At 43.4% G+C, this 13,026-nt stretch overlaps 1 protein-coding gene across 1 annotated transcript in view; it reads right to left on the bottom strand.

The window, feature by feature from the left end:
• Window positions 1–2,119: 2,119 nt before the first annotated feature.
• Window positions 2,120–13,026, bottom strand: part of OIT3 (oncoprotein induced transcript 3) — a 40,815-nt gene continuing 29,908 nt past the window's right edge. The window contains exons 7-9 of the mRNA XM_030940554.1: window positions 10,777–11,192; window positions 4,843–4,942; window positions 2,120–2,793 (exon numbers count right to left, since the gene is read on the bottom strand). Of these exons, the coding sequence (XP_030796414.1) occupies window positions 2,623–2,793; window positions 4,843–4,942; window positions 10,777–11,192 (687 nt within the window). The 3' untranslated portion in view covers window positions 2,120–2,622. The remainder of the gene's footprint in view (window positions 2,794–4,842; window positions 4,943–10,776; window positions 11,193–13,026) is intronic.

The following is a 13,026-nucleotide window of genomic DNA, read 5'->3' on the forward strand; positions in this document are numbered from 1 at the left end:
GTTCCACCGATGACCACAGTTATTCCCACTGATGCTAAAAAGAGAAAACAGGTGGGCAGGTTCAGAGGCTTACCTGATTAAGGCCAGTGGAGGAGAAGGTCAGATGGAATTAGGTCTCTGAGGATTCATTTTTCCCTTCGGTGACCTAACCCTGCTGGTATTCCCAGTTACTAAATGATGTTAGAGTCATGCTAAGATCTGAGATGTACTTGGTAAGAGTTACTAACGGAGCTGGCTAGGAAAAGTTCCTGCAGCCTGTCGGGAGTGAGAGACAAGTGGCCATTCCCTAACTTGCGAGTCACAACCCTAACCATGGATTAGAATCACCTGAGAATCCTTTAAAACAAACCAATAAAGAATACACACTGGTATTTTATAAATGTTTTCCAGGTGATTCTGCTGCACAGAAGGGCTGGGGGCCACTAATCTACAGCAGAAATTGGCCCACTAAGTCCTGTCGACCAAGCCTAGCCCAAAGCCTGTTGTTGTTGTTGTTGTTGTTGTTGTAGTTGTTGTTGTTGTTTGTTTATTTGTTTGAGAGGGAGTCTCACTCTGCCGTCCAGGCTGGAGTGCAGTGGGTAGATCTTGGCTCACTGCAACCTCCGCCTCCTGGGTTCAAGCAATTCTCCTGTCTCAGCCTCCTGAGTAGCTGGGATTACAGATGCCTGCCACCAGGCCTGGCTAATTTTTGTATTTTTAGTAGAGACGGGGGTTTCACCATGTTGGCCAGGCTGGTCTCGAACTCCTGATCTCAAATAATCCGACCACCTCGGCCTCCCAAAGTGCTGGGTTTACAGGCGTGAGCCACCACACCTGGCTCAAAGCCTGGTTTTGAATCCTTTTTTGGAATAACCATGCTCACATTTGTTTACATATTCTCTGTGGCTGTCCTTGTACTACAACAGCAAAGTTGAGTAGCTGTGACAAAGACTGCAGGGCCCAGAAAGCCTAATACATTTACCAGTTGGCTTTTTACAGAAAAAGTTGCTGACTTCTATCTAAATCCTTTTTTCCTTGCCCTTACTTTTGTTAATTTTACTTTTCTACTAAGAACTATTAAATGTAGCATTTTGTTTGTTTGTTTTTTGGGATTTGGGGTTTTCTTTGAAACAAGGTCTCACTCTGTCACCCAGGCTGGAGCACTACCATGGCTCACTGCAGCCTCAACCTCCTGAGCTCAAGCAATCCTCCTACCTCAGCTCCCCAAGTAGCTGGAACCACAGTGGCACACCACCATGCCAGGCGAATTTAAAACAATTTTTTTGTAGAGACGAAGTCTCACTATGTTGCCTAGGCTAGTCTTGAGATCCTGGGCTCAAGGAAATCTCCCACCTTGGCCTCTGAAGTGCTGGGATTGCAGGCATGAGCCACTGAGCCTAGGCTGCAGCAACTTTTAAAAACTAAAAGCAGAAAAACTTTTCTGATCTTATGTAAAGGCCATAAAATTAATTGGCATATAAAGAAATTGGAGTTAACTGCAGATAAAATTTATCTTTGTGGTTTATATTTTTATTTTTTGTGGTTTATAAGTTTATTTCAATAAAACTTATTAAGTACCTACAAAACAGAGTATGGCAGAATTGTATACTTTTTCCTATTATCTTATCAACCTGAGGGTACAGAATACCAAATAACAGGGAATATGGTACCAAACTTTAATTCTGTTACATCTCATTGAAGCACTTAAATATATGTTGATGAATTTATTAATATTTATTAGGTAAAAATATTTCACTTAAGGCAATATATTAGAAGCATCAAAAGATGGCCGGGCACGGTGGCTCACACCTGTAATCCCAGCACTTTGGGAGGCTGACGTGGGTGGATCACCTGAGACCAAGAGTTCAAGCCAGCCTGGTCAACCTGGAAAAACTCTACTAAAAACACAAAATTTAGCTGGGTGTGGTGGTACATGCCTGTAGTCCCAGCTATTCAAAAGACTGAGGCAGGAGAATTGCTTGAACCCGGGACGCAAAGGTTACAGTGAGCTGAGATTGCGCCACTGCACTTCAGCCTGGGTGACACAGCGAGACTCTATCTCAAAAAAAAAAAAAAAAAAAAAAGAGAGAGAGAAAGAAAAAGAAAATAGTATGAGGCAGAAAAACCAAATACTACTTTTAAAATTATATACTGTTTTATTGATAAACTTCCAAATCCCCTATCATTAGTCTGCATTTGAATTGAAATTACAAAGTATAACTATTATTTACATATTTAAGGAGTCACTGGGTATTTAAGTCATAATTTCAGTAACTGTTTAATTTTTCTAGGGTTTATTACTTGAAATATTATACCCGGCTTCTGATTTTATGATCTGATTGCATCGTACATGAGGTATTTAAGTGTAGGAAGGAAATGAGAGAAATGGGGTGAGTGTCTTTCTGGGTGGACAGTTTAGTTTTCAGCCCTAGAAACATGAAACCCCACCCAGGCCACTTTGTTCAGCAGTGCTGTGGCCTGTGCAGACCGAATGGACCAGAATCAGAGTGAGTTGGTGCTGGGAGTCTGAACTCACAGTGTGAAGTCTGAGCCTAGGTGTTGGCGGTTGTTCTTAGAGGGCCAGGGGGAGAAGCTCCAAAGAGCAGAGCCACCCAATACAGGGACTCGAGGTGTGGCTGCGAACTAGTCCTCCCAGTCGATACGGATGGGGCCGCCTGTTAGCGTCTGGCTCTGTAGACCGGCTGAGTCCTCTCCTCCTACCCCGCGACGCATTCGCCGGTGGCAACCCTGGGCACAGCGGGAACGCTCATCCAACACTCCACAGACAAGAACCCGGCAGTGCAGAAACACTTCCTGAAGAGATGATCACGATTGTTAATAAAAACAATAACTGCTGCCACTTGGGGGGCACCCTCAAGGAGCCAGACACAATACTCAATGTTCCCAAACATCATCTCATGTAATCTTAACAAGGACACCCACAAGTAGAGGTTATCATCCCCGTTTTACAGATAAGGAAACAGACAGAGAGGTTAAGGAAATTGCCAAAATGTACACATTTAGTAAAAAATGTGGTAAACATTGCATTTAAGTCACGTGGGTGATTAAAAAACCCATATTCATAACTCCTGCATGGAGCTGGAACAGAAGAGGCCTTTGTGAAGTAACATCTACTAGAACATCTTCCTTCTTCACACCAAGGTCTGGGGATAGCATTGGCTCCCATGCACTTGTGCTGTCAAATAACTAGTGTTCTCTGCAAGCGCCTTTCTGTAGGTAACTGCCTGGGCTTCCTGCCTGATTGAGGGTGATCAGGATCAGCCATCATTGTTAGCAATTGTTCTGTAACCATGGTATAGCTGGAATGGACCCGCGTATACTTACAAGCAGTGTGGAAAAGAATGTTGGTCTCTTCAACTTCCTTTTGTTTAAATGTTTCAACAACTACACTCTAACAACAACGATAAAAAACTTTCAGCTTATCTCACTACAACCTTTTCTATATAGCCCTTTATAACCTCTATCCATGAGTATACATGTTTTTTAAATGTAATATATTTAATATGCCTGTAAATTGTTATGACAACAGTTATTATGTCTGCTTTTCCCATATTTATCATTTTAATAACCTTATTATTGCATTAAATTGATATACTGTGGCCCTTAGCCCTGTTTGTTTGGGGCTTTTTCTTTTACCCCCTTATAACAATGCTCTACAGACACTTCCAACACACCTTGTCCGTTTTGGCTTAAAAATTTTTTGGGGGCCGGGCACGTTGGCTCATGCCTGTAATCCCAGCACTTTGGGAGGCCGAGGTGAGTGGATCACAAGGTCAGGAGATCAAGACCATCCTGGCTAACACGGTGAAACCCCGTCTCTACTAAAAATACAAAAAATAAGCCAGGTGTGGTGGCGGGCACCTGTAGTCCCAGCTACACAGGAGGCTGAGGCAGGAGAATGGCGCGAACCTGGGAGGCAGAGTTTGCAGTGAGCCGAGATTGTGCCACTGCACTCCAGCCTGGGCGACTGCGGGAGACTCCGCCTCAAAAAAAAAAAAAATTTTTTTTTGTTTTTTGTTTTTAGAGACAGGGACTCATTCTCTCACCCAGGCTGGAGTGCAATGGCCTGATCATAGCTCACTGTAACCTTGAACTCCTGGGCTCAAGTGACCTGCCTCAGCCGCCTGAGTAAGCTAGGACTACAGGTGTGTGCCACTATGCCCAACTAATTTTAAAATTTTTTGTAGAGAAGAGGTCTTGCTATGTTGCCCAAGCTGGTCTCAAACTCCTGGCCTCAAGCAATCCACCTGCCTCTGTTTTGTTTTGTTTTTAAGAAACTGTCAGAATTGGAATTTTTAGATAAAAGAATATGATGATTTTATGATTATTATTACATATTATCAGACAATGTTCCAGAAAATGTACCAATTTATACTGTCACTGTATACTTCTCCCTGTAACCTTGTACATGTTGTATTTTATACTTTTCATAAATTTAATATGTATAAAATGGTGTCTTATAATTGTTTTCATCAGCACTTAAGTACTATTTTCAGTGAACATTTCACTATTTGTCTTTTCTGTGAATTTCCTGTCCATATCCCTTGCCATTTGACCAATCACCACACTGACTTTTCAACCATAACTGCCCGCAAAGATTTTAAATTAAATTATGATCCTATAGTATTTTCTTTGAACAGCACAGTGATTTTGGCAGGCAGTGGGGTGTGACATGCATGAAAGGGTTAAACTTCTCGATAGCCAGTTTCTCTGTATTTTTTCTTGAGCCCATGCAGATCCTCACAGTGGGCTCTTGGAATGTCAATATATTGGGACACCAAAAAAAAAAAAAAAAAAAAAGGCTCAGGTTCAGGGGTTATAAATTAAAGATGTTCAACTTACCTTGTGGTCTTTGCCCACAAACTTGAAGACAGGGACTTGGAAGTGCTTTGCTAGGTGATCCCGGGACGTGTACTGCTTTACCGAGTCATCTGAAACGCAGCTGAAAGTAGGGCAGATAGCACATAAGACTTGATTGCTTCAACAGAGGTGGAAAAACAATCTAGCCCAACATTTTGGCCCAAGGAGAGCCAAAGGGGTGGAGGAGGCTGGACTGTACTCAAGCTTTTTGGGAATGAAAGAAAAATTAAATTTTTCCCTGTGAAGTCCTCTTCAGACCTAGCCTTTTTCACTAATAGCGTCTGTCCCATTTATCATCCACTGTACTCACAAACTGGACACCAGGGCTTCCTGTTAAGGTGTTTAAATGTTGGCAACAGCAACACCATTTATTTCAGATACCTTTTGCTAGTAAGGCTGTCTTTCCATTTGCAAAATATTGCAGGAATTCTGCCTCTATGTACCTTAGTATTGATTTGAGAAGGCTTTTATTTAACAAAATTTATTAACAATGTATTGGACACCGAATAGCAACTGACTACTGAAGGGATACAAAAGTTATGGAACTGCAGTGCATGCATCAAAGTGACATAAATATCCAAGTTTCTTAGATAATAACTGGTTCTACTGGATAAAAGTCATGCACCTCCAAATTGTTTTTTCTTTTCCCAAATGTAATGTTAAATTGCAGTTTGATAGAATTTTGGGGTTTTAATCTCAGGTCTACTGCTTAAAGTGAAACTCCTAGGTTCACCTCAGGGTTAGCTGGGGGAAAAGAAGCACTCCTGGCTGGGCAAGGTGGCTCACGCCTGTAACCCCAGCATTCTGGGAGGCTGAGGCAGGAGGGTTGCTTGAACTCAGGAGTTCGAGACCAGCCTGGCCAACATGGTGAAACCCCATCTCTATTAAAATAATACAAAAAGTTAGCCAGGTGTCGTGGTTCCTGCCTATAGTCCCAGCTACTCGGGAGGCTGAAGTGGCAGGATCACTTGAGCCCCGGAGTTCGAGATTAGCCTAGGCAACACAGCAAGACCTTGTCTCTAGAAAAAAAAGCCAAGTATGGTGGTGTCCCCCTGTAATCCCAGCTACTCAGGAAGCTGAAGCACGAGAATCGCTTGAACCCCGGAGGCACAGGCTGCAGTGAACCATGTTCACACTAGCTGAGGCCAAAGTTTTGGATATTCATGAAACTTCTTATAGGCCAAGAATCACCCTCATATTATTTTTCCCATTCTAGATTCTAGAGGATTTTTTTTTTCTGGACATAGTTGCTTTTCAGTGGATACCTAATAGTTCCTGTCTTCTGGGCCAGGAAAAAAGTGGGGTCAGATATTAAAGCCGATTAAACTGGGTACTTGCTCCACATGCACAGACCACTTTTTTTTCTTTTGTTTTCTTCTTTTATTCGTTGTGTTTTGAGACAAGGTCTCACTGTTGCCCAGGGTGGAGTGCAGTGGCACAGTCACAGTTCACTGCAGCTTCCACCTCCTAAGCTCAAGCAGTTCTCCTGCCTCAGCCCCTCAGTGGGATTATAGGTGTGTGCCACCATGCCCGGCTAATTTTTCATTTTTTGTAGAGATGAGATCTCACTATGTTGCCCAGGCTGGTCTTGAACTCAAGACCACTCAAGCAATCCTTCCACCTCAGCCTCCCAAAGTGCTGAGATTACAGGTATGAGCCACGATCGTGCTCAGCCAGACTGCTTTCTAGTTCCTTGCTAACTGCTGTTTTGGTGCACTTAAAAATCCAACAAAATTATTTTAAAATAAGGCATCTTGACTAGTGTTATTACCAGCACCTCATTCCACTGAACTGAAAAGGATCTAAACATAATGTGGTTTCTGTTATTTCTTGTATTTATTTATTCATTTTTATTTTCCTGAGTTAAAATTCATTTATACCTTCTTCTGATTATATTCTATAGCAAATATCCATAGCATACCTAATCTATGCAAAACACCCTGCTGGCTGCTGCAGAGGACATAAAGATGAATAATATGGTCTCTGATGTCAAGGATTTTATAGTCCAGTATGTTAAGATAATAGTAAGCCTTGATATTAAAATAGTACTTTTAATCTAAGTGCCTGAGCATTTTCAATTTATCTTTATCTCAAAATAACTGCTTTTTCTTTAAAAGAAAAAATGAAGCAGAAGGGGTTATTACAAGGTAACACATTGCAGAATGGAAACCAGGACAAATGTTGGCTCTTGATTTGGGGTTTGCTGTGACTAGCCAATGCCAGTTCTGAGCACCAAATTCATGTACTGAAAGAAAGTAACAACGGTATAATGGAATCAAAACTAATTCCTCATCAAAAACTTGTTCAATGCTTGACTTTGGAATTTAGTATGTTTCTTTTTCTGGTGATTAACTTTCTAGCTATATTTTGCTTAGGCTTGTGTTAAATCATTTTGTATTCTCAGAGCACATGCCAACAAAAATTAGAGGGAGATGAATCATATGTGTTCAATATCAGCAGAGAAGCAACTTGATTTAAATTTAAGCTGAGGACAATGAAAAATCAAAGAAACGAATAATCAAACAATTTATAAATATAAATAAAGTGAGTTATGTTTATTTTAGGTTTGTGGACTAGCCCCAAATTATGATTATTATAAAGACTCTTTCAATTATTTACTTGGCAAATATTTAATGACCCTTACTATATGCTAGGAATTAAGGAAGAAGAAAAAGGAAGAAAGATTTTTAGTTCAAATGGAGAAAGGTGCCAGGAAAGGCTTCATGGAGGAAGTAAACTCTCCATGAATCTTGAAGAACCAGTAAGGATCAGACAGGAAGAAAAGGTGAGGAAGAAGATATCAGGCAGAGGAAACAGCATGTGCAAAGTCAGAAGGGTGTTCAGGAGTGACAGTTTGGGAATTGTCAGTAATTCCCTTTGGCAGGAGCAGAAACTGGAGGGGGCTGAGGTCAGACGGTAAGGGCCCATGAGCCACGCAAAGAGCTGGAGGATCTCGCACACATCATTCTTGTACAGCACCACAGACAGGATGATTTGCCTGCTCACAAAGTAGGGCCACACTGCTGTGGTTTTCACATTTTTGCCTATGCTTTTCTTCTTCTAGAGCATATATATTTTTTTCTCTTCTGTATGTGATAAGGACTGGCAAAATAAATAGTGTAGCTTCTTAGAATTGTCTGAAATAAAAGTAAATAAGACTGGGCGTGGTGGCTCACGTTTGTAATCCCAGCACTTCGGGAGGCTGAGGTCAGGAGTTCGAGATCAGCCTGGCCAACACAGCAAAACCCCGTCTCTACTAAAAGTACAACAATTAGTTGGGTGTGGCGGTACATGCCTGTGGTCCCAGCTACTTGGGAGACTGAGGCACGAGAATCGCTTGAACCTGGGAGACGGAGGTTGTAGGGGAGCCAAGATTGTGCCACTGCACTCCAACCTGAGCGACAGAGTGAGACTCTGTCTCAAAAAAGAAATAAAATAAAATAAAATAAAATAAAATAAAATAAAATAAAAGCAAATGGTCCTTCACCAAGAGTCTGAATAACACATACATAAATAACTTTCACAAGCTCTACTAAGTTTGTAGCTTACATGTTTTTCTCAGTGAGTTATGATTATATTCTTATTTTTTCAAAAACTAAATATAAGGGGCAGGGGCAAACTTAGGGTGAGAAAAATGTTTATTATCTTGATTATCATGATGGCTTCATGGGTATACACATCAGAACTTGTCAAACTACATGCTTTAAATATGTCTATTTATTGTATGTGAATAGTACTCCACTAAAGTTATTTTTTTAAAAAAAGTAAAAAGGAACAAAAATTTATCACTGCAAAAAAAGTAAATCTAGTCCCTGAAAAAATAAATACAAAATGTTGCTTCTTCTTTTCATGTTAAAGCATTTTAGAAATCACCTTAGCATGGCAAGAAATCCACGTATCTGCAGATGCCCTCTGCTGCTGGCCATCCAGAGTAGCTCAGGATGACAAACTTTCCACATTATGAAAATGAGCTTAAGTAGGCTACAAGAATCTGAGGCTGGAAGCACACCTTCTGAGAAGCAGACTTACTGACCAAAGCTAATAAAGAACCATTAAAAGGTTTTCAGCAGGGATGTGACAAGATCATATTTTCTGTTTGAATGGATCACCCAGGGGCTCTGTGGAGCTGAGATGTGAAAGGTGAGGTTTCGGAGGCTGTGTTAAGAGGCTGCTTTGCTGTCCAGGTGAAAGATAATGCAGATGGGAATTAAGACAATAGGAATGGAATAGAGAGGACAGGGTTGGGGCATCGCTATTTGTTAAAAAGCATCTCAGTTGATCCTATGTGCATCAAGGGATGAAATATCACTGTGCAAGAGATTGATAGCATCTGGTGAAGGTTGGCTGTGGTGAGAAACAGAAGAAGTAAAAGCAGCGTAGTAATGTCCAAGAGCCTGCAGGCCAGCCGGCAGAGGGCAAGCCCCCGAGGGCACTGAGCAGCTTGTACTGGACCGTTCTCCGTTTGGTTAAGCTGCAGTTCCTGACCCCACCTGAGACTGTGTACCACCTGACATGGAGAACAAGGAAGAAGCTCATGAGATGCTGCTATGAGTTTGGGTTTGAGTGTAATTTTCCTAGGAATGTAGGCAATGGCTGTGAAAAGGGCTAGGTCTCCATCGGTACCTCAGGACACCTACAGATCCCACCAAGGATCCTTAGGAAATACCATGGAACTCTCTTGTATAAAACAAGTGCAGGGGCCGAGCATGGTGTCTCACACTGTAATCCCAGCACTTTGGGAGGCCAAGAGAGGAGGATCACTTGGGCCCAGGTGTTCAGGACCAGCCTGGGCAACAAAGTGAGACCTTGTCTCCAGAAAAAAAAAGAATTAGCTGGGCATGGTCATGCGCATGTGGTCCTGGCTACTTAGGAGGCTGAGACGGAAAGATCACTTGAGCCTGAGGATCGAGGCTGCAGTGTTTGCACCACTGCACTCCAGCCTGGGTGACAGAGCAAAACCTTGCACTGCCCTCCACCCCCGAAAAAACCACCCACAAAACCAAACTGCTATAACTATATCTTTCTTCTAAAATCTACCAACTATTTCTTCTCTGTCCTTGACTACCAAACTTCCTAAAAGAGGAATTTATGTTTGCTGCCTTCTTGTCCACTATACCCTCAGCCACATGAATGGGATCTCAGCCCCCACCTTCACATGTGCTCTGTCATCTCCGAGCAGGTTACTCAGTCCTACTGTTTCATCTCTAAATTGGGTGATTGCCTGTCCTTCAGTTCTAGTCCTGACCATGTTCCTGAGTCTAACTGATCACGCATTTCTGCTGAATACGCACTGAATTTCTCTTTCTAGGCATCCTGCAGGTATCTAAAAAATTAAATTATTCAATATATCATTTTGAATGAACAAATTCAGTATTTTTACCTCAAATCTGCTTTTCTATATACATCTTTTCATCTTGGTTAATGGCATCTGGTCAGTCACCTGGGTTAGACCCCTTGGAGCCTTTTTTTTTTTTTTTTAAGATTTTAGGAGTTTCGCTCTTGTCCCCCAGGCTGGAGTGCAGTGGTGTGATCTTGGCTCACTGCAACCTCCACCTCCAGGGTTCAAGTGATTCTCCTGCCTCAGCCTCTTGAGTGCTAATTTTTGTATTTTGAGTAGAGACGGGGTTTCACCATGTTGGCCAGGCTGGTCTTGAATTCGTGACCTCAGGTGATCCAATCGCCTTGGCTCCCAAAGTGCTGGGATTACAGGCATGAGCCACTGCGCCCGGCCTAGGAGCCAGTTTTGACTCTCCTTTTCTTCACTAGTTTTACCTCCAAAATGTCAATAAGTGGTTCCTGAACTAATAAAGAGCTGACAGTTGTGCCATGCAGTTTTAGTAAATGACTGGGTGTGCTGTGAACTTAGAGGCTGGATGTGAACGAGGGGTGATGAGACCATTCCCGCAGCAGCATTACCCATCCCGGATGAGGTAGTATTTCAGGACCTCGTCGATCTTGGAGGTGGGGGTGGCGAAGCAGCTCTCCACCAAGCTTTCCAAGCCGCTCACGTGCACCAGGGGCTCAATGCCAAAGTAGAGGGAGTCACGAAGCTTGAGGGTAGGCAGAGCTTCCCGGTAAGGTTCCTCAAACTCATTGTCCTTGAAGATCTCCAGAGTGAATGGGAAGATCCCATGATTTCGGCTCATGATTTCCAGTGGGGAGTTTCTAAGGTTGGGAACGTATCCTTCAGAAATGGTGTACAGGCATGGAAACTCGCAGGTCACTGGGATCAGCAGCTTGCTGGTTCGGATGATGAAGTCCCCACTGCTCCCCGGGGTCTGCTTGGGTAGACCTGTCACGAGGTTGCTGGCCACAATCTTGTCATTCACCACCTGAGCCAGGCCAGGGTGAGGAGAGGAAAGAGATTGTCTGTTTATTTCTACAGAGTTTTTTTTATCTTCCCCTCTCACCTTAACTTCTACCAGCGTCTATCTACCTCAAAACACATTAGAGATTTGGTTGCCTAAGGCTGAGTTTTGTTTTGTTTTGTTTTTTCCCACTGCCCTCCTCTTGTTATCAAGCCATCCTGACTGTTAAGAGTCTTAGCTCTACCAAAACACAGCCAGACTGCTTCTTTAAGTGGGACCCTGATCTGCTCCTTATCTCTGGGGGGGACCTCCCAACTGGGGCCTCCTACCGGCTCTGCCCATATTCTCCAGCAGACAGAGTTTTGATTTCTACCTGCGATGGAGTGCCAAGGGGGAGGGGTAGGCTGTTTGGACAACTGTTTGGACAACTCAGCCATTTTAGCCTGCAGGGAGTCCAAGCTGTCTAGAAGTGGAAGCAGTGCCCCAGGATGGCATAGCTGCTCTAGGAAAGCATGGTCACACGGCTTCTTTAAGTGGGTCCTCAATCCTGTTCCTCCTGGCTGGGTGAGATCTCCCAAATGGGGTATCCAGCCACCTCCTATAGGTGTGCTTAGGTCAGCAACAGGTCTGTACCCACTGGGATGGAGCTCCCAGAGGAAGGGGCAGGCCACCATCTTTGCTGTTTCAGCAACTTAGCTGTTTCAGCCTCCAGGCTTTGGAGAGCTCAACCTGACTGGGGGGTGATGGAAATGGTACCTCAGCACACTTCAGTTGCTCTATGAAAGCAGGGCTAGACTGCTTCTTTAAGCAGGTCCCCGATCCTTTTCTTCCTGGCTGAGTGAGACCTCCCAACCGGGGTTTCCAACCATCATCTACAGGTATGTTAAGACTGGCAACAGGTCTGTACTGTGCAGGGATGGAGCTCCCAGAGGAAGGGGCAGGCTGCTATCTTTGCTGTTTCACAGTCTTCACTGGTGATACCTCCAAGTACTGGAAAATCTGAGGTGACTAGGGACTGGAGCAGATGCCCAGCTAACCACAGCAACCCTACAGAAAGGTGGCCAGACTGTTAAAAGGGGGGAAAAAAGGCCAAATCAGTACACCTGTAATCCCAGCACTTTGGGGGTCCCAGTCAGGTGGATCACCTGAAGTCAAGAGTTTGAGACCAGTAGCCAACATGGTGAAACCCCATCTCTACTAAAAATACCCGAAAATTAGCCAAGTGTCATGGCATGGGCCTGTAATTCCAGCTACTCAAGAGGCTGAGGCAGGAGAACGCTTGAATGCAGGAGGCAAAGGTCGCAGTGAGCCGAGATTGCACCACTGCATTCCAGCCTGGGTGACAAGAGTGAGGGTCCATTTCAAAAAAAAAAAAAAAAAAAGTGGGAGAACAAAAACCCCCAAACTCCATCCAAAGATCAGCAACATCAAAGACTGAAGGTAGATAAGCCCTCAAAGATGAGAAAGAATCAGTGCAAGAACACAGGGAAAATTCAAAAAGCTACAGTGCCCTCTCTCCTCCAAATGACTCAGCACCACTCCAGCAAGGGTTTGGAATGGGGCTGCAGCTGACATGGCTGAAATAATAGAAGTGGACCTCAGAATGTGGATAAAAACAAACTTCGCTGAGCTAAAGGAGTATGTTCTAACTTAATGCAAGGAAGCTAAAAATCATGATGAAACATTGTAGGAACTGACAAAGAAAATAGCCAAGATAGGCCAGGCGCGGTGTCTCACGCCTGTAATCCCAGCACTTTGGGAGGCCGAGGCAGGTGGATCACAAGGTCAGGAGATTGATACCATCCTGACTAACACGGTGAAACCCCATCTCTACTAAAAATTCAAAAATTAGCTGGGC

This window comes from Rhinopithecus roxellana, chromosome 11, assembly GCF_007565055.1.
Source record: "Rhinopithecus roxellana isolate Shanxi Qingling chromosome 11, ASM756505v1, whole genome shotgun sequence".
NCBI classification, from domain to species: domain Eukaryota; kingdom Metazoa; phylum Chordata; class Mammalia; order Primates; family Cercopithecidae; genus Rhinopithecus; species Rhinopithecus roxellana.